Raw genomic sequence first — 27,911 nt, 5'->3', positions numbered from 1 at the left:
TCACTACAACGTTTCCGATGCAATACACTTTTCGTGAGTTGGTGGGGATGGATTTGCAATCAACACTCAAGTTCGATGATTTTTTAGAAAGTAATTTGATCCGTTGTCAACTCCTTCTCAAAAGCGAATGTGATTATAACCCTCATCAGAACAACCTGCAATTTGTTGTTTGTGAAGCGAACAATAGATCAAGTGGCCTTTTACAGCCCTTCTTTCTGCAATTCAGACATTTATTCATTTCCATATTGTATCCTTATTATTCTTAAAATTATAATTACATATTTAAAGAATTCGTCCAACATTGAGTACATTTTTAGAAACCACTCCAATTTCCCATTTTCGCAGAATTAAGAAAAAAAAAACAACTTGAATATCTTTTGAGAGATCTCGAGAAGACAATTCATTGATTTCATTCATATTACACTCGCGTGTTCTTCAGCTTCATTTCCTCGCTGGCTATATTCTTCTCCGATGAATCATCATTGAACAAAATATGCAGCCCACACAAGTTTCCGATTCGATTCATGCATCCTCCTCTTCCCAGCCTGCTGCCATTCCGATGCAATCCTCCACGTCTTCAAGCAGTATGGCATCCTTGGGATCCATGAATTATATGGCAAGGGTCTTTTTGGCAGCTGGTTTGGCGGCTGGTTTAGCTACAGCAGTGGTTAATCCATTGGAATTAATTAAAACAAGAATGCAAACAGAAGTGAGAGGAGGTTCTATCGGAAGTGTGAGTGGAATGATGATGAATTCTCCTCCTAAATTGACCATGTTCCGAGTGGCATCTGATATTGTAAAACAAGAGGGAGGAATACATAAATTTTGGACGATTGGATTGGGGGTTTCCTTTTTGAGGAGTTTATTATATTCGAGCGTGAGAATTGGAATTTATGATCCTGTGAAAGTATCTCTCATGCATTTAAGGGAAGTGATGGGAATGAAAAATGAAACTCATTCGATGAATCAATTGCCCTTATTTTGGAAAGCTGTAGCAGGCCTTGTTTCTGGAGCATTGGGCAGTGCATTGATGAATCCATTGGATGTAGTAAAAATTAGATTTCAATCATCAGGAATTACTGGAGCTGCCGAACAGAAACAAAGACCCAATTACAAAAATACATGGGATGCATTATGGAAAATTTCACAAAATGAAGGATTCTCAGCACTCTATAAGGGAACCATTTTGACCATGATTAGGTAGGTGAACACATCTTCTTATTGGTCAAATGATGTGATTTTTCATTTCCCACTTGAAGAGCCTCAATATTGACATCAGCACAATTAAGCTCTTATGATCATTCGAAATATTTATTACTTAACAAGGCTGGAACAATATTTGGGTACAAATTTAAGGACGATTATGTGACCCACGTTACAAGCGCATTCGTGAGTGGACTTGTAACTGCTATTGCCATTTCTCCAGTCGATGTGATAAAAACGAAATACATGAATGATGCTAAATTAAAAGTTAACAACATGAAATCAAATAATGGGGTTAATGGGGAATACAACGGAGTTGTAGATTGTGCAGGTGAGTTTTCGAACAAAGAGTAATTGTAATAATTAGTTGTATCAATAATTTCCAAAGTCAAAATTATCAAAAACGAAGGTTTTTCAGTTTTATTTAGAGGTTTTTCTGCTTCCTATTTGAGGCTCGGTAAGTAAATTTGAGTGTTATCCAAGCTTAATAAGCTCATCGTTTCAACTATATCTCAGGTCCTCACTTCTTATTGAGTTTACCTCTGTATGAGGTGTTCAGAAAATTATTTGGAGTCTCGTCGTTTTGAGAGAAGTTTTTAATTCATCAAAACAGCAAAATTTGAAAGAAATCATTCCATTAAATATTCATGCCAACTTTTCTCTCTTTATTACATGTTCGAAAAATTCAGAGACCTCACCACACTTCCTGTACTTTTTGCAGAACTCCTTGAGTTATTGTTCGATTTTTTCACATACTCATTGTACTGCTGCATGTTGAGTTCTTTGAGTGCAGCAGTAGAGGAGCTAAATGAAAAATCTATTGAGGTTGATAGAGTATGCGATGAATTTACCATAGGACTCATCAGGACCTGTGAAGAAGGGACTATTTTGACAGGGCTTGGAGAGTCCACAGAGCTGGCGTCACTATTAAAACTTGTTCCTCCTGCTTCAAATGGACTCAGAAATCCATGAGTGGTGGGTGTGACAGGATATTGATGCTTTCTTGGTGAGAATTTAGATGTATCTTCCAACTCTGTGGTTGGCGTAAAAAGTTCCTCATTCAGTAAATTATCCCAATCGATTGGCTCTAGAAATTCGTGATCTTTGATTTCTTTTCCACCCAATCTAGTTTTTGGATTGGGATCAAGCAAGCGTCTAATAAAGTCCTCTACACCAGAATTTTGTATTTCTGGAGGTAAATCTTCTGGCCACTCGTATTCACCTGAGAGGATATTGTCAAAAATTTCTTCGACAGTGTCCGCATTAAAAGGAGGAACACCAAACAATAATTCATAGGTAATGCATCCAAGAGACCAATAGTCCACTGCGTAATCATGCTCTGCTCCCAACAATAGTTCAGGAGCAATATAATCAGGTGTTCCAGGAACAGTCACCAAACCATCAGAGGTTTCACTTTCAGTGCTATTGTTTGGACTCGATACAGGTGGCCGTAATTGAGGTGGTGAAGATGGATGTGGGGTGGAGATACGTGGCTTACTTGTTGCTTTTTCTTCTCTGTCCATCACACCAATTTCACTCAAACCAAAATCTGTGAGTTTCAATCTGCCATTTCTGTCCACGAGCATGTTATCAGGCTTCAAATCTCTGTGAACAATATTATTAGAATGTAACTCTAATAGAGCTAAAATGATCTCTGCCACAATTTTTCTAACCTTATCAATATCGAACGCGCTATCGTAGGTGTTAATATGTTGTTCAAGGAGGCAATCCAAACTTCCACCAGGACAATATTCCATCACAATATAAAAATACTTTTTTCCTGCAAATGAATAGTAAAAGTTGACAATGCACTTTGAATCATGGTTGCTTTTCATCAATTGATGTAACACATTTCGTTCCGTGAGAAGCTTGTCCTTATTTTTCAGTGTTTTGGAGGACAGGTTTTTGTGATTGTAAATATATTGCTTTTCAATCACTTTGATGGCATAAATATCAGGTGTGGAAATCTTTCGTGCCAAATAAACTCTACCATATGCTCCTTTTGAGATGGGTTTGATAAGCGTAAAATCCATGATGGACACTTTTTTGAAATTTTCCACATACTCGTGTAATGTTTTGTTTTTTTCTTCTGCTAAATCAATGCATACTGAGACAATTTGGGTTTCTGTTGACATGTCCAACTTGTTGCGCTGTTGATCTTTTTTCTTCAGTTTTGCCTCGAGGCGTTTGAGGTTGTCAACACAATCATGTAGCTCATGTTTTGTTTTTGCTTTGTAGCAAGCCTTAACAAGGGAATAGATATCTCCAAAAGGTTCCTCTCTCCTTCTCTTTTTGATCTGATGCATGAGTTGTTTAAATTTCTGCTCGCAACCAATACGCTTCATGTTTAATTCATGCGATCGAGCACATGATTGAGTATGCTCAGCAAATGTGTCAACATCAATAAACTTTTCGCATATTCTACAAAAGAGAGTATCTTGAGGGGATTTAGGAGTTGATGTCATGGACGAAGAAGAACTTGGTTGTCTTGGAGAGGATAATGTTGACTGTTCAGATCTTGGAGTAATGACTGTACTTTCTTCTTGCCACTTTTTCAATAAGTTAGTAATTTGTAGATTTTGTCTTTCGAATATGGAGGGATTGTGAATAAGATCAATGGATGAACCAGATTTCTTGGTTAAGGTAGAATCGAGATTCAGACTGAGCTTTTTGAGAAGGGCAAGCTCAGTAACGGGGGGAGTGTTCACTCTAGGAATGCCGTTCGCCTCGCTGCCGCTTCTTTTCCGTCCTTGGGAACTGCCCAGCACCTTGAGATGATCAGGAATTCTATTATACACTGCAATGATTCTATTCACTCTACTGTAAATGAATAATAGTTTCTTCAATTCCTTTAGAACAAAATTGATTCTTGGCAGATCTTGTTCATCTGCTTCAGAGTGTAAATCACGAAGACAAACAAGCAAGTCATTGAGCTCTTTCATATAAACCTGTTTGATAAGTTCAGAAACTTCAGTTTTCGTAATTCTATGAGCAATCTCTTTCATTTCCAAAACAAAAGAATCTTCACTCAAAGAAGGAAATTGAAGCGCTACAGCCTCTTCTAATTCAATAATAAAAGCTTTCAAATCAGTGTGTAATTGGTCTATTGATATCATCATTTTTGTAGCTAAAAATCGTGCAATCTTTTCGTCAGACTTTTTTCCTAAAAAAATAGTTTGGTCGTGAGTGCAACTTTCAAAACTGTCATCTTCAGAAGCAGGATTCTTATCAAACTGTTCTGTGTATACCATATCAGAGAAACTCATTTGGTCAATCTTTTTGTTTCGTTTCATGATATTTGTTTTTCCCTCAAGAAAATCTTCGCGCAGCATGTTAAGCTCATCCTCCATTACTGATGAATCTTGGTCAGTAATCATCATTAGATATCGTTTTCTTCGTCGTTCATAAAATTTGATATGACCAAAAGAGGAAGAGAGAGTTTCAGCTTTGGTTTTTAAAGCCACAGGAGTTTGACATTTTCGTATCATGGAGAGAGGTGACGATAAATCGTTGAACGGAGAATATGATTGCCGTATCAGTCTGAAATTATCTGTATGGGGTTCTGTAATCGAAACGGTACGCATATCAGATGGTGGCGTCACATAATTGCTATCAGCGTCTTCATCAGAAATTGTATTGTCTCTGGAAATACTTTTTCTTTGAGGAGGTGTTACATAATTTTCATCGGTATGTTCTTTCTCCTCTTTGACAGATGTTGGAGTTTTGGCTCCTCCTGGTTGTTGTGCTCTGGGAGATTTCTCGGTGCTAATTGGAGTTTTCTTTTTGTGAGGGTGTGAGAATAAAGAGCTTGTTGGTGGAGGAGAAACGGATCTACTTCTTACTGGATATTCCGAGAGAAAATCGTAAACATCTTCATCGTACAAATTAGAAATAAACCCCTTAATAGGTACTTGTGGTTGTGACTGTTGCTGCCGACCCTTACTATTAAACTTGTCAATTGTCGGTGTGTTTTCGGACACGGTTGTTTGCTTGATATTATTTTTCGAGCCAATGAGAGCCTCTAATTGGGTTACAACACTAGAAGGGTTCATGTTTGATTGTTGTTGCTTTGTGAAAGGAGAATTGTTGTTGGGCACATGTGCAAGAGGCAGTGTTTTACTACTTCCAATATCAATTCGAAGTTTTGGTATTTTCTTCGATGAATTGCTTGTAGAAGTAGCGAGAGATGATGGTGATGAATCCTCCGAGTCATCACTCAGCTCTGAAGGCGAGATACGGCTTGTTGATGGTGACTTGTGGCTGTTACTGGTAGTGATGTATTCCGACTGTGTCAACATTTTGAGACCGTCATTGTTTTTTCTTGATGATCTATTATTGTCGTTTTTTACGTCATGGCTATCCATAGAATTAATACCATCTTCATGTTGTTGGGGAAGGACAACGATGGGTGCTGTAACAAATGGAAGGTTGGATGGATTTGGTTGATAGTTGTTGCTATGGTTGAATAGTCTGTTCTGGATGCTGTTACCTATTGTCGACGTTGTTGGAAGATGGTAGTGCTCCATGATGGCATGGATATCGAACGATGAGCTCCTCTGATGGCCAAGGTGATTATTCAATGGAGAACCTTTCCCTCTACCATGTGACCTTTTCGGAGTGGCAGTGCCACGTAAAGGATTATTGTTGATATTGTTTTTTGGAAATTGTGATGACGAAGGAAAAGAGGGAAGTTGCTGAAAAGGGTTCAGTAGTCCGTTATTGGACTGAGATATTGGATCGGCTTGGAGCACTGCGAAGGAGGTAGGTTGTTGCTGGTGGTAAGGATTGTTAACACCAGTAGTATTTGTCATGAGAAGAGGAGATGGTGGACGTGTGGATCGATTGGCATAATGTGGTGGTTTGTTATAATTAATGTTATTGCTGCTGTTGTGATTGTTATTACTATTGCTGTTGTGATTGTTCATGGAAGTACCACTACTATCGGAAGCATCGAAAAGTTGATGAGGATGATGAAACGAATGATTTGTGGGTGAAATGTTGGACGATGAAGTAGGTATTGGTATGCTGGGTGAAACGGATCGTGTTGAAACATCTTTACGTAAAGATGGTGAGTCTGTATCGGCATTGGAATGATGATTACTGGGATAAAGATGATGAATGGGAGAAATTCCAGGAATAGGACCGTGTATCTGGTTGTTGTTGTTGTTGTTCGTGGTCGTAATCAATGGTGAAGTACTGACATGAGGAGAAACTGGCCTTCCAATGGAATGGATGGCAGAAGAAGAAGAAAATAAACTCGGGCTGGAAGATGATGTTGTTGGATTGCTACTACTATCACCACTTCTGTTACCACTCGTATGATAAGAGGAAGATGGAGAATTTTCACTCGATTTCCGTTTCGTGTTGGTATTGATTTGAAGATGGGATGAGTTCCGTAATGAGCCATACGTTTGCTGAGAGGAACCGCCGTTGTTCGATGATGAGGGCGGCCCTTCTTGTTTTGAGGACATTTTTTGCTGGAATTTGATGATTTTTGTAATGTATTGTGAATGAGCAGCTGCTTCATTTCTTGGTTTGCTTTGGGTAGTAGAGGAGAAGAAAGTTTGAACTTCACAAATGTGAGTTTTTATCAGTGTGTGAGAAATTTGACGACCTTCTTGCTCGCAGGTCTCGCAGGTGTGAAAAACGAAACAACTCACCACCACATAAAAAATTCACAGACCCAGATGACGGATCATCACACCAATAACACTTACTTCAACAAGGAAAAGCTCTCTCAAAAGAGAATAAAACCCCTCACACTTGTGTTCATACAGCAGCACGATAAAAAAAGATTATTATTGGGATTGAAGAAACGAGGATTTGGTCATCTCAAATTTAATGGCTTCGGAGGAAAAGTTGAACAACAAGATGACTCCATCTTGCATGCTGCTCATCGAGAATTATTTGAAGAGTGTGGTATTCATGCCATTAATTTGAAAAAGAGAGGTTTAATTTTCTTTGAATTTGATCCACAATTTGAGCCAAATGTTTTAGAAGTGCATGTATATTCGACGAGTGAATATTCTGGAGAAATATCCGAGTCTGAAGAAATGCAACCACAATGGTTTGACTATGATAGCATACCTTTTGAAAAGATGTGGGTCGATGATGCATTTTGGTTTCACTTACTCCTGGAAGGACCTGAAACAAAATTCAGAGGTCACTTTATCTTTTCCGATTTTTCAACCATTGTTGATCATCGTTTGGAGAGAGTACATTCCGATGATGAATTACGTTCCTTTGTGTTGAATGAATGATTTTAAGGGATGATTCATCCACAATAATAGAGACATCAGTTTTTTGAGTCACTTCGAGTCTTTAAAATTTCAACCTATCACATGTGGAATGCAACGTTGCGAATTGAGGAGTTTTTTTTTAAAAGGTCTCCGATTCTTTAACTGTTAAAGAAGCTGTTTTGCCCTTAATAGGTCTTGAATAAACTTTGCCGCCAAACTTGGAACAAGCAAAACAAGTTTTTCTCGTTGAAAAATTGGTTTCAAAAAACGATTGGTTCCTATCATAGCCTATCATCATCATCATCATCTAGTGACGACACCAACAACTGCAGCGACAGGTGTTTTTTTATTGAATACCGAATTTTTGGTTTGGAAATCATTTAGTAATTCATTTGAATCGAGTTATTATTTTGAAAAGGAACTTTCATCAAGGCTTCCATAGAATTGTATGATTTTTGCGCTGATCACAAAGCTTCCTCAACAAAGCATTGAAGAACATTCCGTGCTTTCAGTAGTAGAACCGCTTAATCAAATTTACTGTTCTTTCAAACAAAACAACAAACAATGGGAAGTGGTGCTTCAAGAACCTCCAACCACTTTAAACCACAACAACATCATCAACACCAACACCAACACCACAACAATATCAACAATAATGAGGACAATCACTCGCTAATGATCATGGACAATGAATCAAAAATTGAACTCGTCATTGAGGGGGTTCCAAGCACACCTCAGAGTGGAATCTTCCGAAGTATTGCATCATCATCAACACCACAACACTATCAACAACAACAACAACAATACCTCTCACAAGCTCCCCCCACAAGCTATTCACTTTCGGTGAGCAGTAGCAGGAGACAATCCCTTAAACCAACGAATGGCAACAACGCTGAAATCAGTAAGTCGCTGGACGCTGATTTTCGAGATGGCTCCTTGAGTGCACGACGGCAGCACGAATATCGATCTCTTTCCGCTAGTAATATAACAAGAGCTTCCCTAGTTACAATGCTAGGAAGGTCCTTTTCCACTAGGCATGCAAGTGGTGATCATGATGATGATGAATCATTTGTAGGATCTATACTTCGGGAGAATAGCACACAATCCTTCGCGGGTTCATCTTTGTTAAGGGCAGACGACTTATTGAGTTTTCATGGTGACATTTTGTTGGATGGAAAACCATTATTGGTTAGCTTGATGATCAACAATATGGACGAATTAATAATTTTTACCTCGGATTTGAAATCCAAATTTTACGTTTACGAGACTTCTTATCAAAGATTTTTGCAAAGATTCTACAGCAATGACGACTCTGCAATATCATTGTCGGCCCAATCTAGACATAGAAGAATGCTAGACATGTTAACTTCTGCTTTCAGCTCACAAAGTTATTCTCTCGCTTCTGATTTAGAGACCTCCTCTTCCTTAAGAATGAGTCTAACACTAAGATATCCTCCTGAAGATATTGATAAGACTGTCATTTTTAGATTATTTGAACATATTCCTGATTTGACCGATTTATCGAGCCAAATGGTGAACAGCTCATTTTGTAAATTAGTGACTTCTTTTTATGCCTATTATCAAGGTTTTTCAAAGCATGTCAGAGCTACTTTTCATCGAACAAATATTGTTCCAAGTTTTACGGTAAACACAGACTATGGAACAGTAGGCCCTTTGGAAGAGAGCGAGCCTTCGGAAGATGGTGTTGTTCGAATAGAGAAGGATGACGAAGACAAGCAAAATCAGACAACAAAAACTCAAAATACCTCAACTCCTCCAACAACTTCGATTGAACCTCCTTCACCTACACAAAATATATCAGACAGCGTCAACCTCATGTCTATGATACATCCTCAAGACACCTCAATGTCGATGTCAATGTCGCTTCAACAGCCAGAAGAGCCTCCGACAATGCAAGTTCAAGAAGTGATAAAATTCTTGCAACAGATCCATCAAAATGAGTCCATAACCTGTATAGACAAACAAAAGCTCTCGCTAGTTATACAGACTATTGCAAAAACATTGGATGTTTCAGAGGAAGAACAAAAACCCACTCAAGTAAGCCATGACAACGAGGTCAACGCTTTCATTTCCACCTTTGTTAAACCAAGAACAAAAGAAAAAGCTGGATGGAAGACGATTGCAAATTTAATCAGAGTAGGAAACATATTTAAAAGACAGCCTTTGGAAGGTGCATTATCCTTGCTTGAAAGTAATCCTGACGTTCAAGAATGTATGAAAAATGTTGAACGATATGATTTTGATATTTTTGTTTTGAATGACGCTTCGAAAGGAAATCCTCTTTATGTTGTGGTTCACTACTTTTTAAGGAAGTACAACCTGATTGAACATTTTAATATTGACAAAGAAGTTTTACACACTTTTTTACGACATGTTGAACTGAACTATGGCACTAATCCTTTCCACAACCACATTCACGCTGCTGATGTTTTGCATACCTTTATGTTTATTTTGGAAGCTATTGGAATAATACCGTTGTTGTCCTTAGAAGAATTGTTGGCTGTAATTTTGGCTGCAACAATGCACGATTTCCAACATCCAGGAACGACGAATCAATATCAAATTCAGTCATGTTCTGATCTTGCCATTACTTATAACGACAAGTCGGTTCTCGAGAGTCACCATGTTGCATCTTTCTATACCTTACTGAAGAATGACAAGTATAATATTTTGAGAGGTCTAACTGCAAAGCAAAGGAGATACGTGAGAGAAATTGTGATAGGTCTTGTTGGCGCTACAGATTTATCTTTTCAACAAGGTTTCATGAATCAAATGCAAGCAATGATGGACGTCGGAAAGCAGAACTCTGAGCTTTTGGCGCAAGAAAAAATTTTCTTTTTAAAGATGAGTCTCAAAGTTGCTGACACATCAAATACGTCCAAACCCCTGTTTTTGCATCTGCCTTGGATTAATAGATTACAACAAGAATTTTTCTTACAAGGTGACAAAGAAAAAGAGCTTCACCTGGATGGTAGCCCATTCATGGATAGAGACAGAAGTAATGTTGCGAAATGTCAGCATTCTTTCATTGAATATGTTACCTTGCCGTTAGTAACCTTATTTGTGCAAAAATTTAAGGAGTGTCATATCATACTTGAATATTCAATTCTTGTGAAGGAATTTTGGACTTGCCATATTGGAGTGACAACGCTAAGCGAGGTTGAACAATTAATACGGAAAGAATTTGAAAAAACTGGGCGAGAGCTTTCATATAGTCATATCAATATCTATCCGATTAATCCTATTGCTCCACTTCATAATTAAAAAATATGTTATCCATCATGAATGTGTGAGGTATCTTTTTATGGAGACTCCACAAGACCTTAATATGTGACAGAACTTTTTCAAATGTCATTCACAAGAACAAGCATCTCTATTTTTTCTTGAGAGATTTAGATTTCCAATTCATCTCCAGTTCGTCATCACTTTCATCTTGTTCTTTTGTTGTTTTTGAGTCATTCGCATCCATAGTTTCAGAATTTTCCTTGTTGTTCAAATCCTTCTTCGTGGTCGATTTACTACTAGACATTAGAGCTTCTGTTTGTTTACGAATTTCTTCAATTTTCAAAAATTCTTCTAATTGTCGTTTCATTTCTTCAGCGTCTTCTCTTTCGTCCAACTCTTGTTCTAGTGCTTCCAAATTTCGTTCTGCTTTTGTTTGTCGATGAGCGGAGGATGACTTATCTGTCGTCGATTTATCAATCTTCTTCTTGATAACAGCAGAATTTACAATCATAGCAAATCCCTTGTCTTTTATAATTGTTTCCGCTCCAACACCTGAACTCTTTCCACTCTTTGTTAAATCTTTATAACCCTCTTGAATTTTCTTTTGATCATATTCCGATGGTGCTGAATCAAAAAAGTTAGCTGGAAGAGGCTTGATGTAGGTTTCTGTTGTTTTTGATAAAGACGTTGAATCCGATTCGGGTTTTACCATGGAGGCTCTCATCATGGATTCTGTGATTCGGCCAACATTTGGTTGTTGTTCGGAATCCTTCTTCTTTTTACTCAACGGATAGGACGTGAAAGGAGTCTGCTGGTGTTCCGATCCGGTTGTTTCAATTTTTCTCTTATGATCTTCCCTTGTTGATGATGAATTTGATCTTTTACTACTCGCTGTTGTTTTGTTTGTAATGGTTGCGCCAGATGGTGATGATGCCGACTGATGATCATCTTCATTCACAAAACTCCCTATAATGACTTTTTTACCACCGCCCGAAGTGGAGTTGACTTTCTTGTGAACAAAAGGATTTTGTTTTTTCATTTTTTTTTGATTTCTTAAAAAGTTGTTTACAATTTTTTCAATGCATTAACAATAAATTGATTTCTTAAAAAGTTGTTAACAATTTTCAATGCGACAAGTGTTAGCCCTGCTGCAGTTGAAATCATGTTGTTTGAAAATTCTTGTCTAATAGAATAATCTTGGTTTCAAAAGAAATGTATGGTTATGACAATGACCACCTGTCAAGTGTCATAATCGAGCAAAAAAAAGAAAAAAATGACCAACACAAAACAACGAACCAAAACCCTCTTCCACTCTCATCGGAGAAGCAGCCTATTATTTCTTCTTGCTTTCACATTCATGTTACTTTCAACTTGTTTACATGCCATTCAAATTCCAACCAATCACCCATCGACAATGCCATCCAAGTCAACAACCATTCAAGAACATCCATCGACGTTGCTTCAATCGAATCATTTAAGACCAATTCGAGATCGAAAACATCGCATGAATGATATTTGGGATATTTTGATTCAATATTTAAACAAGTTGAAAAATAAGAAGAAGAATTCCCAACCATCGATAAAGAGTCCAAAGATCATAAAAGAAGAAACATTACTTGCAGATCATCAATTGAAAAATTTTCAAATTGCTCGATGGTTGAAAAGTGATCTTCAGACAACAAGAAAATCATCACTTGAAACATCACAAGCATGTCAAAAGTGTCTCAATGCTTGTATTCAAGAGAAGAGAGGACCTGTATGTTATGGAAATTGTGCATCGAAACCATTTTGTCGATTTGAAGATATTAGCTTGGCTCCCAATTTGTTTAATCATGATTAAAAACGACAACTAGTTTTCTTCAACAATATAGTTGAAATTCTTAATTGTATTTAAAAGACTCTTTAAATCTTATTGATTCGAACGAGTTTACAAAAAAAAATACTGAAATATTGCATCTCTTTAATGTTGTGGATAAAAAATCTTTGATTCTCCATTCAATAAGGTAATTGTGAACTGTCCATTCGTCACTGTAATGCAATCTTGTGGCCAAAACACATCACACAACACTTGTCCATTTTGATACGGATGATATGTAATGGTGTATTGCAATTGATTGTAATTGGAACCCACATTCGTGGTTGCCACAAAAATCTGACCTCTTGTGAAAGCGTAGAAATTATTGGCAGCATATCGTTCGACTTGTAATGGATTTTGAATGAATTCTTGAATGTGCATATTTCTAAACTTGGTAATTTTTTGAACAAATTGATACAGATATGAATTTTCATTGAAATTGGTGGTCCACAAAGGTTCTCTATTTTGAGGATCTACTCCTCCTGAAAATCCTTGTTCACTTCCATAATAGAAAATTGGAATTCCTTCTGACATTAGCACATAGGTCAATGCATTTTGATAGAGTTTGTAATCCGAGTTGAAATTTAAAAATCTTGGATTGTCATGATTATCAATGAACACTCCCAATACGGAGGTGTCTTTCACAAGAGATCTTGCTTGTTGCACGATATTCCTAATTTGGTACATGGACCCATATTGAGTGAAAATATTTCTTAATGTGAAATAGAGAGGATAATGTAGTGTACTGCCCAAAATATTGGCATAGGGAGCCACATAGTTTAAATCTCCATTAAAAACTTCACCAATGGCAAAAATATTACCATTTTTAGGAATGAGAATATTTTGTTTTAAATTGGCCCAGAAGGATTTTGGAACTTCAGCCACAGTGTCAATTCGAATGCCATCAAATCCAAAATAATTAATAATATAGTCTGAAATCCATGAATTTAAAGTATTAAAAACAAATGAATTGCTTTGATCCAAATCTGGTAAACCAGCAAGTCGACAAATTTCCACTTGTGTTTGATTGGTCCAATCTGTAATTTCACAATAGGCATGATAATGTGAAGATTGATTGAAGGGTGAAATTTCTGCAAAATCAAAACCAACTGGTCCCTATAAATGTGTGCAGAAGTGTACACGAAAGGTATGAAATTTCATAAAAATTATTAATAATAATTAATAAATGAACCAAGAGGGTAAAGAGTCAAATGAAATGTAAATCAACACACAAGTCAAACGAAATAAATATTGAGAGTCAAACGAAATAAATTAAAAATTAACATTTCGAATAATAATTTAAAGTTGTGTGAAAATTATTGAATAATCATCCATTCATGGCGACACATAATTTTCACCCCGATTATTACATGTTTACAAACAAATGATATATTTCATATGTATATAAATAAACCTACCGCATGATTGAACACCACATCCACCATCACCCAAATATCCATCGATTGTGCAGTCTTGACCAATTTCAACAAATCACTCTCTGTTCCAAAATGTGGATTCACTCGAAATAAATCTTTCATCCAATATCCATGATATCCATTGGGTAAATTCAACACAATAGGACTGATCCATATGGCATTGAATCCCAAATTTTTAATGTATTGCAAATGATTCATTATTCCAATAAATGTTCCTCCACAATAAGTGTATAAAAGACAGGATTGATTGGGATTGGAATTGGTGGGACTGAAACGATCAGTGATGATTTGATAGATGGATCGAGACTTCCATTCTTGTGGGATTCGGGTGGTGTTGACAATTGTACTAGTCATTATTGTGATGATGACAATGATCAACGCCATCATCATCACAACACCATATCTGCCAACACCTTTGGTGGAGATTTTCATTTTTTTTGAAAATAAACCCCGGTGTGAAAGAGACATGTCACTGAGGCCAATCAATTATTAAATTAAATTATAATAATAATTGGGAGTCATGTTTATTGTTGAAAACTTCCTCTGTAATTGTTGGGATTGGATAAATATTGATTGTGTTGTTGTTGTTGTGAGGGTTGTTGTGCAAAATGTTGTGATTGTTGTGGATTGCCTGTATGCATCATGAAGGAAGGATTGTGGTTGGACGACAATGATTGTTGAGACATAACCACTGTATTTTGTGACATGCCAGAGGAGGAGAAGTGTTGTTGTTGGTGATGTTGGGATGGATAGTTTTGAACATGTTGAAATGCGGTAGGACTGTTCAAATTCATTTGCTGGTGAAATTGTTGTGAATGTTGCATTTGTTGTTTCAGAAATGGTTGAGTGGATGTCTGTTGAGGCATGGAAGTAAGTAAAGAACTTCTATTGGCAGCTGCACTTGTGAACGAATCAGAAATTGAGGGTAATTGTTGACTTCGGTTATCTGACATGATGGATGCTCCAAAATTGCCAAATTGTGGACGCATTTGTGCTTGATGAAGGTTTGTTTGTTGTTGTTGAGCATATGGTTGATGCATACTTGCCACAGTGGAGTTGGTTTGTGGGAGATTACTCTGTGAAGGTTGACTGATTTGATGGTAAGCATTTGAAGTTGATTGTTGAATTGGTTGTTGTTGTTGTTGCTGTGACATCATGTGATAGTTACCAGAGGTGCTACTGCCACTTGGATGATTGTGTTGCAAAGCAGCATTGGAAACATTTCGTTGAATGAACTGAGTTGGATTAAATGTTTGCTTCCTTTGTTGTGACTGAGCAGAGACAGGGGTTGCTGGTTGTGGAGGATCGCTAAGCTTTCTAGGAGCCATATACTTGTTAAAGGAATCCACAAATGTCTCAGTATTGCTCATTGAGAATTGCTCTTTCTGATCATTTCCTGCAAGTAATGAGATGCGTGGTTGCTGTAATGGAATGGATGAATTATTGGCAAGCGGTTGTTGTTGTGATTGTTGAGCTTGTTGATGATGCGACTGAGCCATCAATATTGATGGATTGAATTGAGATTGATGATTCATTAAATTACCCTGCATGGTTGATGATTCAATTTGGTGGGCATGAACGTTTGTCGACAAAGAAGATTGAGGTTGTTGTGAGAAAGTAGGGACTGTTGGAGTAAAAAGCAGCTCACGGAATGACATGGGTGCAGAATATTGCTCCGTTCTGGACGACGACACAACAGTGCTATTTGAAGGTTGTTGTTGATCAGTCATTGGTGTCGATAAATTATTGAATGCATTTAGCATACTAGTTTCCTGTAAAGGAGCGAATTTCTGGTGTTGTGATGGCTTATTAATTTGATAATTTGTGAGGTTTACATTAGGCGGATTAACTTGTTGAGGGTCAGTCGTCCGAGTGTGCGATTGTTGTTGTGGATGCGCATTTAACAAGCTTTGAAAGCTGTTACTCCTAGATCGAATCATGGATTCTTGAGATTGAGGATTGAATGTTGAAGATGATTGATTTTGCTTAACAAGCATATTTGGCATAAATTGTTCGACATGTTCTTGCCGAATTGGCTGCTGTTGTTGAGGTTGTTGTGAGCGCTGTGCTTGTTGTTGCCTAGTATTGGGTGTGCCTTGTTCCACGTCTGAAAGTCTCTCACTACTTAACAGTTGTTGCTCGAATAATTGCTGAGGATTCATTGGATGTGACTGTTGTTGAATTGGTTGTGACGCCTTAGTAGCAAAATTGATAGTATCTATGTGAGTGTGTTGTGTACTAGTCAATTCGGAACGAACAGTTTGCTTTTCTGAAGGATGTTCATAGGGAATTTCTTTGCTGGTTTTTCTCTTCTTGTTTGTTGGAGACAAATCATCAACAGTAGCAGCAACAGTCAAGTGTTGCTGTTCAGGAGCTTCCACAACATTGGAGCCACTTTCAAGTATCTTATTGTTGACATCTTCCGAGGATGATGTAAGTGCTTGCTTTGACTCTTCAGGTTTTTTCTTTTGGGCTGATTTTGGTGGATCCACTAGCTTTGTGGTGTGATGATGAACAGCAACATGCTCTTCCTCTTTCGAAAGAGAATTCTTCCTTTTAAGTGGTGTTTTGTGTTGCGCAGTTTCATCCTTTTTGTTTTTCAATAAGCCAATTCCTTTCTTTGGATTGTGATCGACTTGAGTTTTTCTAGCCATCACCATGAGAGAACTTTCAGCTTTGGCGGTCTTGGATTTTCGTTCCTTAGTTGGTGTTGCTGTTGTAGAATGTGCCAAAGGTTTATCGGACATGTTTGTAATGTATGTGGCAGTGGTGGCTGTTGTGGTTGCTACAGAGATCGGAGGAACTGCTTGGTGTGACGTTGTAGTTGCTGGTGGAATGGTAGAAGAAGGTGAGATGTCAATGCTTGGTGTTGCCAGAATGGCATCTTGTTGTTCATTTGAGACCGAAGCGACTGTTGCTGACACAGAGAGCATGGCTGTTGGTGGTTGAGGATTCAACAATCGTGGAGATGTGTCCGTTTCAAGTTTTGAAGTAGCTTTCTTAGTGTTCGGGTGTTCAAGCGTTTTTGTCTCTACTTTAGGTAAGTCCTTAATATTTGAGATGGCAAGGCCTATTTGAGCAAATTCTTGTTGGAGAGTGGTCGATAGGGCTTGGTTCACAGGGTTGTTGGTTTCAATAGAACTAGAACTTGTCACGATTGTGTCATCTTTTTGTTGTTGCTTATTTGTTGCCTTCTCTTCTATTGTGGTTGCAGGCACATTTTCCACCACCTTCACAGGTTTGGAAAGGTCCTGTGGCTCCTTCTCTGGCAAACTGGATGTATCCTTCTTTGAAAACTCTGATTTTGGCCCGCTAGAACTTTCATGATGCTTTTTTGGCTTTTTCTTTTCAATATTTTGTGGCAAGATTGGAGTGACAGTATTTTCTGCTTTGGAACTGTTTACAGCAATGTCGTTGTTTGGAGCGCTTGTTTGATCCATGTTTGGCGTATTATTTGGAACGGTACCAGAAGTTGTTAAAGTTTCAAGACCTTGATTCATATGAGTACTACTTGCACTGAGAGAAGTTGATGGGAGAATATCAGAACCGCTCAGATCTTTAGGTTTCTTGTTGTGTTTAGAGGAAGAAGATTTCTTTCCTTCACTACAATGGTGAGTAGCAGTAGCGGATGCTTGTTTTGGTTGTTTTGGGTGGGCTGAGCTTGACTTGTTCTTTTTGTGTTTTTTAGATACTGCATCGTTGTGAAGTGGAATCGATTGGGTAGAGGCAGACGCAATTTTTGAATGTCTAGGATTACTTGGAGAAGAATGCAATTTTCTTGCCGCTTCTACCATGCTTCCTGTACTACTCTTCAGGGCCTCTCTGTGCCGTGGTTTTGGTGCCTTAAACTCGCCTCTCTCAAGGTCTTTGGATGGTGTGTTTTGAGGTTTTTGTGAAGCTGGTTTGGTACGTTTTCTTAATTCTCCAATAGCTTTCCAATTTTTGTTCACAATTTCAGGATTACAGTCATGAGGATTGTACTGAAATTGATTTGCTTCGAATCTAACTGTGACACATGCGTTCATGTAGAGTGAGATGGCTGGAAAATATGCTCCAAACATTATGTCTGAAAATGCTATTCCTTGATACTTTCCATTTTTGAAGAAAACAATTTTGCTTCCAACAACTGCCTTTTCATCCAAAGTTGCAGTGAATTGCTTGTATTGTTGACCGTCATCACCAAAAAATGCAGACTCTATGTACTTAATGGGTGGCATTTCGACTTTGGGAATTTCAATATAGCATCCAATGACATCTCCAGCTTCTCCAAAAGGTTCTCCGTATGGAATCCCTTTTGATTTGTGATATACTTTTCCATCCTTGCTGCCATAGCCATAGGATAATTTATCAAATCCACATGGACCTTTGTCAAAAGCTCCTTTCAAACACCATCCTACTCTGTAGTGAGGTTTCCTTGCATAATCAGGAACTGAATTATTTTCAGTATTATTTTCAATTTTTACTTCATAATAGTATGCTCCACTTTCTAAACAATGAGTTGCATGAATCATGCAATAACCCTAATGTATTATTTAAAAAACAATATTTGAGTAGTTTGAAAATTTTTTGACAATGCATAGTAATATGATGCATGATAAAAGACCGATCTTTCAATTACAAAATACTTACTGATAATCCGATAGAGCATTTATCATCTTTGACTTTGATCGGAAAATCTGATTTCTTTTCTTGAAAAGTAACCGGTGTTGTTGGATTTTGATCTTCTCCTCTGTAAAATGTGACAGGTCAAAGCAAGAGAAATTTTAAAACGTTAGGTCAAAGAAAGTTTTAAATTCCAATTTGAACATACATATGCTTGTACTTCTTAATGACAACATCTTCTCCATCTCGCTCCTCTACGCTCCAATCGGAATCGTCTAATGATAATTTGTATGAATTTTCAATTATTGGATGTGTTTGAAATATTTTAGTTGGTTGATATTAAAAAAAGATTTAAGAGATCATTATTCCGAAATAATTTTTCGGTTGAAATTTAAACGTACCATCATCGCTCGATGATGATGATGAAGAACTGGATTCATCGTCGTCATCTACATCATTATCTGATTCATCGGAATGAGAAGAAACTTTGCTTCGGCTGATGGTCTGCCGTTTTGGTTTGGTTGAAGTTACTATTTGGTATTGTTTAGTGTTTGTCATTTCTTCATCTTCACTTTCCTCATACTCTTCTTCCGATGCTGACGAAGGTAAATGCTGTTCGTCCTCATCGTTCTCATCATCATCCACAACTTTATTCCGCCTCTGCAGAGAAGAAGGATTATGCAAAAGATTCATTTTTTTAAAAATTGCTTTTCGATTCAAATTTCAAAAACGAAACCCGGTTGAAAAGGTTACAGTTTGCTCAGAGAATAACCAATCATTACAGTACTAACTGAGAACCCTTGAAAGACAACAATAACAACCGAGTGAATCATACTTTTTTAAAGAATATCTTGAAGAGAAAAAAAGTTTCTCAAAGTGACAAAAAACAAGCCGGCAACATCTTGCACCTTCGAGAGGACCTGTACAATCTCTCTCGCTGCTCGACGTTTGGAGGCTCGTACAATTAGTACTGAGAATTGCAACGGTATTGAGGGAATTGGAACAACAACTAACAGAAAAGTTTTGGTTTGCATTTAAAAACATTGATCACTCCCACAGCTAAATGGTTTATTTCTGGTTGATCTTCAAATTGTCAACAAGCAAAAAAAGCATGTTTACAAATATGTCACTCCTCAAAGCTTTTCCAAAAGATTCAAGAGGGCGTGTTCACAGTAGGCTTATGCAACTGGTTTTTTCGCTGGCTCTAGATGAAATTCGCTTGGATAATGGACTAGAATGAGATCCATAGAACGTCCTTTTCCACAGCGAAACTGCCTTCTCCCAAAAACTGCTTTGCTCATGCATAAACGTGTGGTGTTGTGATGGTGAATATGATGGAAACTCTTCTCCGAGCTGGAGACCCTTTAAAATCTTGATGTTGTAATCGGCCCACTCATCGTGTTACACGATCTTTTTCCTGAAATTTGCAGAAAATCAAAAGCGCACAAGTTCATCTTTTTCTAGAAGCACAACCACCACTTGATTAGCACACGCTTTAAAAAAACGCAAATTGATGATCATGGCATCCAACCACGAAAGCAAGAAGAGAAAACCATCATCCTCTGACATGTTGAACTCATCACTCTCCGAGAATGATACCTCCTTGGTATCCTCACCATCGTATGAACTCTCCACGGCAGAGAAGGAAACCAGTGAATTGATTGATCAGGTTTCAGAGACTTTTCATCAATTAACTTTGCAACAACAGACTGAGACCATGATCAAGCGTTTGGTCGATCAATTTCAGCATCATGGTGATGAAGGAGGAAGTGTTGTTTCATCATCATTATCGAGAACTCCGTTAACTTCCACCAACAACAATGAATTTTCTTCTTTTGTGTCTGATGCTTCATCGGCTCAAAAGATGATGAAGGAAAATCTCTCAATTCTCGAACAAATGCAAACCGATGAATTGGTCGTGTTGAAAGTTGGCTCTCGTTTCTTCCATACTACTTTAAAGACCTTGTTGGGTCAGAGAGGATCCAGTGTTGAATCGAAAAAGATTGTCATTAGTGGACAAGTCTCTTCTGGACCAAAGCCAAAGAAAAGAGGACCACCAGGAGAAGGAGATGAAGAAGAAGTCGATGAGGAAGGAGGTGAAGAAGAGGAGGAAGGTGCTACCGAAGAGATGCAAGACGAGGAAGGAGGTGCTACTTCTTCAAAGACTCAATCAGCATCCTCTCTCGAATATGTCTGTGCTCAAGACAATCTATTTAAGGTCATGTTTGATAGTGGATTTGGTATTGAGAGAGAGGAAAACAAATCAGCCATCTCTTTCGAGGATCGAGATCCAGAGTATTTCGAATATATTTTGGAACATTTGAGACAAGGAGGAAGAGTGAAATCATTGGGTATTGAAAAATTGAACATTACCGAGTTGGAGAATATTTTGGAAGAGAGCCGATTTTTCCTTACTGAAAAGTTGTCAGAATACATTCTATTCCTACTCGATAAGTATCACAAATATGACTCATCATTGACAAATTATGATGAAGTTGGCATGAATCTTATGGATGACGACCAGCAAGAGTTTGGTGTCGCCTCTTCATCATTGATTCCAGTTGAAAAGGTCAAACAGTACATTAAGGAAACCAATGAAAAAGTCAATCAGTCCAAGATTAATGTTTCGAAAATGTCTCAGAAATTGGTTGAAAGCTACAAAAATTTCCTTGTGGGTAATGATGTTGAAAGTGATTTGAGTGTGCGTGTCGATGTGTCAGGACAAATCTTTGCCATTCCCTTCACTGCGTTGAGAAAGTATGAAAACTTTTTAATCACCAAGTACATGTTGTCAGGAAATTTCAAGTTAAATCAAAATGGATGTATCTTTATTGATAGAAGCCCCAAACTCTTCAATTTCATTCATGGATATATTATTTCTGGAGGAAAATTCTATCATTTTCCCAAGTATTTGTCCAATGAGAAGAAACTCCAACTAAAGAAGGAGGCTGAATTCTATGGAATGAATACACTGATTCAAGAGTACTTGGATCCATTACGTTATCCAGTAGAACTTTTAGGAAAGGACAACATTCAGCTCAAAGAACAAGAGGATAAATTAAGAGAACTCTTCGCGAAAAGTAGAGATTCACCCTTATTAGATGATCCATATCTAATGTTGGCTCCCTTGTTCAGCAAATTAGATGAAATTAAATTGCAAGAGAGGTATAGAGTCGATTTTGGCAAGTGTCCAAAGCTTTTGGACCTCAGTGACAAGACCAAATACTCGAGACATGTTTCTCCTCCACGTCTTGTGAATAATATTCAAGCATTCAAATTGAACTGGCACAGATTCACTCAGGGAGTATTGGAAGGTTTGGACTGGAAGGGTATTTTTGCAGCAGGTGGTGGCGGTATGTAATTTATTTTGTGAGGATTGTGTTCTATTATTATACTTTTTGATATACTGAATTAATCATTGAATATGCCTGACACGACATCGTCAATGGATTATTTTCACTCTTGAAATTTGAACTAGTTTTGGGATGTCTATTGAAAGATGGTGACCCTTCAGGTCAAACTCCCGTATCCACAATTTTCCCAATGTCCCTTGAGGAAAGATCAACCAATAACACATCAAGATCCATCTCAACCATTGATGACGATGATGATGAAAATGAAACAAATGACTTTGGCTTTTGGAGAAGATTCACCAAAAAAGATACAACCCACCAACCCAATGATTCTGTGGAAAAGTACCCAATTTCTGCTTTCCACAACTTGGATAGTGTTGGAAATAGTACGATCTTTTCGAGATATAGATATGGAGAAACGTACGAAGGCTATGACACACGACGATCGAACAAACAAAAACAAGTTGAAGTCAAGTCCACTGTCACAGACCATTCAAATGCTCGAGTAATTCCAGAACCAAACATTCCAACAAGTTTCAAGAAGAGTGATATTGATTTGTTTTTATATGCCATGACTGAAAAAGAAGCTGAAGAGAAAATTCTTCATATTTATGAAACCATCAAGAAGAACATGGCTCGCTTACTTTTGCCAGACTCACATTCTCAACACTTGTCATCAAGTGGACGTTATTATTATAGAAGACAAAAAGAGAAGAAAGAAGAGAAGGTATTATTCGAAGATGGTATCTTGAAAACGACAAATACTGTCATCAATGATGATATCTTGGTAGTGAGAACAAAATATGCAGTCACATTCTATGGCTATAGAATTAGACCCATTCAAGTAGTGTTGAGAATTTACAAGTCACCAGCCGAAGTCTTGCTCGGGTTTGATATCGATTGTGCTTGTGTTGGTTTCGACGGTAAAACTGTTTGGAGTTCTCCAAGAGCAAGAAGAGCTCTTGCCTTCAACACAAACTTGGTCGATGTTGATCGTCAATCAACCACCTATGAGTACAGATTGTACAAGTATGCGAAAAGAGGTTTCAGTGTTTCTATTCCTGGATTTGATTCTGGAAAAGTTCAAAATCAATTGTTGCAATATCCAAGAAGATTTCCCTTCACAAGTATGGAGTATTTAATGCATGGATTGGCCCGCATTCTTGCAATGGACTTGGCTTGTCAATCTAAAAATCCAAAACATATTTTAGGTCCTTATGATGCTCCCAATTCAATTAAGGCTCAAGAAAAAGAAGAACGCAAAGTGCTCATCCTAGCTGGAGAGTTTAACGTGAAATCTGATTATATGGATTTGTCAATCATTAAGAGTGATCGATATCCTCCATCTTATTTGTATGACCAACTTTCAAAGGCACACAACATGGTTGCTCTGATCAATATGCAAGGAAAGAAGAGTGAGAATGAAAAGAATGACAACACCAACCAGACTGGAAGAGGATTGTCAAATTGGCGTCGCCGATATCAAGAACGTCGAATGGAAAGAAAAGAATTTAGAGAAACTGAGGCCATTGTCTTCGATTCAAGAGTGACTGCACTCAAATTACAGCCACCAGAGCAAGAAAGAAAACCAGACTGGAAACCTTTCTTTATTTATTCATTGAATGACATTGACATGATCCTCAACAATGAAAAACAAGAATCAAGAGTGAGCAAGACCATTGAATGGATTACAGTAGATCCAGGTATGTTTTATTTGGAATTGTTTTCAAAATTGAAAGTGGTTTTTAATTTCTATTGTCATGACTCTCACATCTTTTTCGAATTGAAACATTTTCAGGCACTCAAGCCATTGGCAGCTTCCATCCAACCTCAATGAACTTTTATAGAGATGCCTATACACCCATTCCATTCAACAAGTTGCCTCTATTGAAGGAAGGTACCTCGAGAACTTGTTGGTTTAGAGCCATGAGCCATCTTCCTCCTCCTCACATTATTCAAGAGCGTGAAAAGACGCTGCAAGAACAAAAGAAAAACCCTTACTATTACTACAAAAACAAGAATTATAACACAGATCCAACCGAAGACAGATACAAGTTGGTATCACTGAAGAATGTTCACGACACGATCGAACATATTTGGTTTGAAGCGTATCCACCAGAAATTTCAAACAAGATTGAGCAAATGTTCAGAGGATTTGTCATCTATGGTAATCCAATCGAATTTTGGCTTTCCAATACTGAAAAGATTGATTTTGATGCTTGGCGTCACATTAATGATTCATCCCATGCTTCAGAACCAGGCCAAAGCTTCAGATTGCATCGCGATTCGTTTGATCATTCCTATCCAAATGAAGAAGTTTCAAAGTCTGCAATCACTAGACTTAGTTTCCCTTCATTCTATTAAATTGCAGGATGTGATAATTGGAGTACATCAATAATCCACTTATAAATGATGTGGCTCCCCAATTCACCAATAAAAACATTCGAATTGATTTAGCGAAAGAATTTTTTAGAACAATTCAAAAAAAATTCGAATCTTACTGTAATTTGTACTCTCTTTTTGCCACTTACTTACTCTGAATGAATATTCTTCTTTTTGGCGACCATCAATAGCAGTCTCTCGTAGGAGTAGTAAACATAAATTAGTATTATTTTTTACTGCATGTCATCCCAATTCCGACAATGTGTAGAATGTGGAGCTCCGATGGGCTCATCCAAAGTGTGCAGTTATTGTGGCTTTGGAAGTAAACACAACAAAACTATTTATTATCTCGAAATTGGAGACCAAGAAGGAGAAGATAACAATACATTTACATTTCAAACGGGACAACAAAACACTGGTCGTGTGAGCAGAGATATTTTCACGTTCACAGAATTAGGAGGAACACAATCTTTGGATGAACAATGTGAGCAAAATAGTGGATATGCTTTTATATTTTGTTTTCAGAGAGTATTGCAATGTCAGGTAGACTTTTTAATTGAAAGAATGAATTTCCCTTCAATTTTGAGGAAGGCTCTCGCAGATATTTGGTTGGATTTTGTGGATGAAGTTAAATTGTAGGTGTTTTTGTTGAAGCGAATTTGAAAATTTTGGATACGACCACACAAATCATCATGTTTATTCAACATTGAATGCTTCAATTTTGATTCAATTGAAATGACAAATCTTGAAACTTTGGATTTTTTTGATAATTACAATTTTTCACCTTTATAATTAATTGTAATGAAAATATGATGAACTGAATTTTTTATTAACGGCACTTTAAATAACAACAATTTCATGCAGCAAAACACCACTTCTAAGAAGCAAACTCACTAAGAAACAATTGCATGTCAATGTTAGGAATACTCTTCATAGATTTGTCAAGGTCAATGCACGAGCACTTCGAAAACTATATTTACAAAAAGAATTGAAATTTGTTGGATTTTTATTACCAAAACTTCAATCCTATGATACATTGGTGTTTATTTATTTGGCATGTGCAACTATAGGACATCCAGTCATGCTTCCAATTTTAAGACATTGGGCCATGACGGGAGTAATTCCGTATCGAAAAGTGTGTACTGAACTTTTTTCAAATGATCCTCGATTTAGAAAATTTAGTAGTAATACTTTTTCATTTAACATGTATACAGAAGATAATATGGCATCAAATGTGAGTAGCAAATGTAGTAGTAGTAGAATCATCATTGTGTCGTTCTTAAAATTGTATGATATTTTCAACCATTTTTCATTAACCTTTTGTGTATGTTTATATTTATTCATTCCTTTCATGGAATAATCTAGTTCAGAGAAGGGGTCATGCCCGACTCGAGAGAATTATGGAAACGTGTGAAAAAACTCTCTCAACGAAAGCAATTCATTCAAACGAGTGTTCCATCGAGTGCCGAGCAAACACAAGGCCATGAAACGCAATCAACTCCTTCACCCTTCATTTCACGCCGATACATTCCAATTCCAGATATTAATTGTGAAATTATTCTTCGACCACTTTTTCCATTATTCATTCCAAACATTCCACAACAAGAATACGACACTCTTATCTCTTACACGTGTCGTCTCATTCAGGCTTACACAAAAATTTCACAACCCTCCATTTACAACCAATGTGAAAATTCAGTAACCACTTTACCATTTTGGAAAAATCCACTCACTGAGAGCCACATGTCTCCCTGCATGTTGATCATGTGTTTTGTGTGTATGACCCTCAAGTTATGTTTTGGGCTCAGTCGACAATATGATCCTCGAACGAACATTTCCCTTACTCGATTCAAAAGTGGATCGAGTAATGCCATTCATTCATCCTCCATGAATGACTCCTCATCACAAACAACAAGTACCACTCACTCCCATTCAAACACACATCCCAAATGGGCTCAATATGTCATTCGAATGAATGAACATTTGGCAAGGCAACATCGAGGTGGAATCCTCATTGATCATCATCCCATAAGGTTGCAATGTCCGGACGACCGAATGTTACTTTCCACCTTTCTCGAAATGACCATTCACGAAAAGACTTTCCATCACACACTTCTGAAGGGTTCTCTCCATCGACAATTATTCTTTGGAAATAATTTACAGGCAGGTATTAAGGCGAGTACCATGTTTTTGAATGAGATGAATATTCAAGGATTGCAACCCTTATTGAATTCGTTGAGAGAATTTGAGAATACTTTCTCACATCAACAACAGTATCCATATGGAGAACATTTGAGTGGTAGTCGTGGTGATAGTGGTGGTACTGGTGATGCGCACGGAAACAAGCACACGACAAGCATGGTTCGTTCACAACTTGCATTTCCCTCACAGCAAGATATGGAAGAAAGAGCTCGACACTATTCTCTCTTATTTGACGTGAATGGAACATCTTTTCAACGACTTGGTTATAGTGAGGAGGAGGAAGAGGAGGAGGTAGTTGCACCCTTCCTTGATGCGCATCCTACGTTCATTGACATGTCTTTCCTACTGCAAAGTGTGAGTTGGTTTATGGGTGTGGATCCACAGAGTTCTTCTTCTTCCTCATCAGGTTCAGCGACGAGTATCTATGGGACAAGTAGTCATGGATTCTATGGCAGCAACGACCGTCATCATCGTCTCAGAAACAGCAATGATTCTAAAGAAGAACGATTTTTCACACATGTCGACATGTCTTTCCAATCACTTCTCTCGAATATTATTGTCATTTTGGAAAGTGTATTACTTGGAGTTGGAACGAGTGTGGCCAGCACCACTACTTCGAATAAGAGTAGTAGTGTCAACAGTGTTGCTGCTACAGCCTCCATAGAAATGGTCCATCACGACAACAAGGACGACAAGGAAACTCTTTCCATTCAGGGAATTTCGAATATTTCCAAATGGAGCAACATTCGAAATCACATGCAACACCAAGGTGTGTGGTATCAACTCGAACGACTCAATTCTCAACTCCTTCATGAAGGAAGAAAAGAATTGTGGGAATTAACTCTCCCTGCGTATCAACTCGAATTTCCACAAGTGTCCTATCGAAGAACAACTAGGCAGACTGCCATAGATGGAAGAACAAACAAGATGATTGATGAGAATGGAGAGGTTCCTTATGGACATAGGAAGAAGAAGAAGAACCAGATGGATGACATTACGATCGAAGATCTACTGGAGAATCACAATGCTGATGAAGAGGAGGAATCTCATGAGGATCATCATCACAGCCGATTCATGTTGTCTCTTCCGTTTGTTCAATTATTGGAACGATCCATCATCCAGTCGACACCTCCTCTTGGAAAAGAAGATGAAACAACTCATCTTGATCGTCGCTATTACTCGTGTATGGGATCCTCTACCCATGAAATTCTCAATGTAACGTCCATACAAAAGACAGTCCGAATGATTTATTCCACTCTGAAACAGTATCATCCTCCTCATTCCATGCTTCTTGAAGAATAGAATGCCTTATAGCTCTCTCTCGGATCGAGTTAGTATCTATCAGCATCCTCATCATGATTGATGTATTGATGGATTTATTTACACTCATAAA

The 27,911-nt window shown here is 37.7% G+C and overlaps 10 protein-coding genes across 10 annotated transcripts; 6 read left to right on the top strand and 4 right to left on the bottom strand.

Moving 5' to 3' along the window:
* Nucleotides 1-493: 493 nt before the first annotated feature.
* FDP41_001579 (uncharacterized protein) lies at nucleotides 494-1,790 on the top strand (the record flags this gene model as incomplete). The annotated part of the gene is made up of 4 exons (XM_044704678.1): nucleotides 494-1,200; nucleotides 1,260-1,534; nucleotides 1,592-1,660; nucleotides 1,720-1,790. 4 exons carry the CDS (start codon nucleotides 494-496, stop codon nucleotides 1,788-1,790), a joined length of 1,122 nt encoding a protein of 373 aa, XP_044563949.1.
* An 81-nt stretch (nucleotides 1,791-1,871) lies between these two features.
* Nucleotides 1,872-6,674, bottom strand: FDP41_001578 (uncharacterized protein; the record flags this gene model as incomplete). The annotated part of the gene is made up of 1 exon (XM_044704677.1): nucleotides 1,872-6,674. The coding sequence occupies one exon, from the start codon at nucleotides 6,672-6,674 to the stop codon at nucleotides 1,872-1,874; it is 4,803 nt and encodes a 1,600-aa protein (XP_044563948.1).
* Nucleotides 6,675-6,713: 39 nt separating this feature from the next.
* On the top strand, nucleotides 6,714-7,463 carry FDP41_001577 (uncharacterized protein; the record flags this gene model as incomplete). The annotated part of the gene is made up of 1 exon (XM_044704676.1): nucleotides 6,714-7,463. The coding sequence occupies one exon, from the start codon at nucleotides 6,714-6,716 to the stop codon at nucleotides 7,461-7,463; it is 750 nt and encodes a 249-aa protein (XP_044563947.1).
* Nucleotides 7,464-8,006: 543 nt separating this feature from the next.
* On the top strand, nucleotides 8,007-10,727 carry FDP41_001576 (uncharacterized protein; the record flags this gene model as incomplete). The annotated part of the gene is made up of 1 exon (XM_044704675.1): nucleotides 8,007-10,727. The coding sequence occupies one exon, from the start codon at nucleotides 8,007-8,009 to the stop codon at nucleotides 10,725-10,727; it is 2,721 nt and encodes a 906-aa protein (XP_044563946.1).
* Nucleotides 10,728-10,836: 109 nt separating this feature from the next.
* Nucleotides 10,837-11,727, bottom strand: FDP41_001575 (uncharacterized protein; the record flags this gene model as incomplete). The annotated part of the gene is made up of 1 exon (XM_044704674.1): nucleotides 10,837-11,727. One exon carries the CDS (start codon nucleotides 11,725-11,727, stop codon nucleotides 10,837-10,839), a length of 891 nt encoding a protein of 296 aa, XP_044563945.1.
* Nucleotides 11,728-11,961: 234 nt separating this feature from the next.
* Nucleotides 11,962-12,528, top strand: FDP41_001574 (uncharacterized protein; the record flags this gene model as incomplete). The annotated part of the gene is made up of 1 exon (XM_044704673.1): nucleotides 11,962-12,528. One exon carries the CDS (start codon nucleotides 11,962-11,964, stop codon nucleotides 12,526-12,528), a length of 567 nt encoding a protein of 188 aa, XP_044563944.1.
* Nucleotides 12,529-12,648: 120 nt separating this feature from the next.
* On the bottom strand, nucleotides 12,649-14,411 carry FDP41_001573 (uncharacterized protein; the record flags this gene model as incomplete). Its single annotated transcript, XM_044704672.1, has 2 exons — nucleotides 12,649-13,659; nucleotides 13,962-14,411. 2 exons carry the CDS (start codon nucleotides 14,409-14,411, stop codon nucleotides 12,649-12,651), a joined length of 1,461 nt encoding a protein of 486 aa, XP_044563943.1.
* Nucleotides 14,412-14,503: 92 nt separating this feature from the next.
* On the bottom strand, nucleotides 14,504-19,274 carry FDP41_001572 (uncharacterized protein; the record flags this gene model as incomplete). Its single annotated transcript, XM_044704671.1, has 4 exons — nucleotides 14,504-18,499; nucleotides 18,609-18,708; nucleotides 18,790-18,856; nucleotides 18,983-19,274. 4 exons carry the CDS (start codon nucleotides 19,272-19,274, stop codon nucleotides 14,504-14,506), a joined length of 4,455 nt encoding a protein of 1,484 aa, XP_044563942.1.
* Nucleotides 19,275-20,100: 826 nt separating this feature from the next.
* On the top strand, nucleotides 20,101-24,298 carry FDP41_001571 (uncharacterized protein; the record flags this gene model as incomplete). Its single annotated transcript, XM_044704670.1, has 3 exons — nucleotides 20,101-21,934; nucleotides 22,060-23,637; nucleotides 23,733-24,298. 3 exons carry the CDS (start codon nucleotides 20,101-20,103, stop codon nucleotides 24,296-24,298), a joined length of 3,978 nt encoding a protein of 1,325 aa, XP_044563941.1.
* A 258-nt stretch (nucleotides 24,299-24,556) lies between these two features.
* Nucleotides 24,557-27,820, top strand: FDP41_001570 (uncharacterized protein; the record flags this gene model as incomplete). Its single annotated transcript, XM_044704669.1, has 3 exons — nucleotides 24,557-24,951; nucleotides 25,181-25,550; nucleotides 25,682-27,820. The coding sequence occupies 3 exons, from the start codon at nucleotides 24,557-24,559 to the stop codon at nucleotides 27,818-27,820; spliced, it is 2,904 nt and encodes a 967-aa protein (XP_044563940.1).
* Nucleotides 27,821-27,911: the final 91 nt, after the last annotated feature.

This window comes from Naegleria fowleri (genome assembly GCF_008403515.1).
Source record: "Naegleria fowleri strain ATCC 30894 chromosome Unknown tig27, whole genome shotgun sequence".
Classification (NCBI taxonomy): Eukaryota; Heterolobosea; class Eutetramitea; order Acrasida; family Naegleriidae; genus Naegleria; species Naegleria fowleri.
The sequence above is the reverse complement of the archived record's forward strand: the minus strand, read 5'-3'. Positions and strand labels throughout refer to the sequence as shown.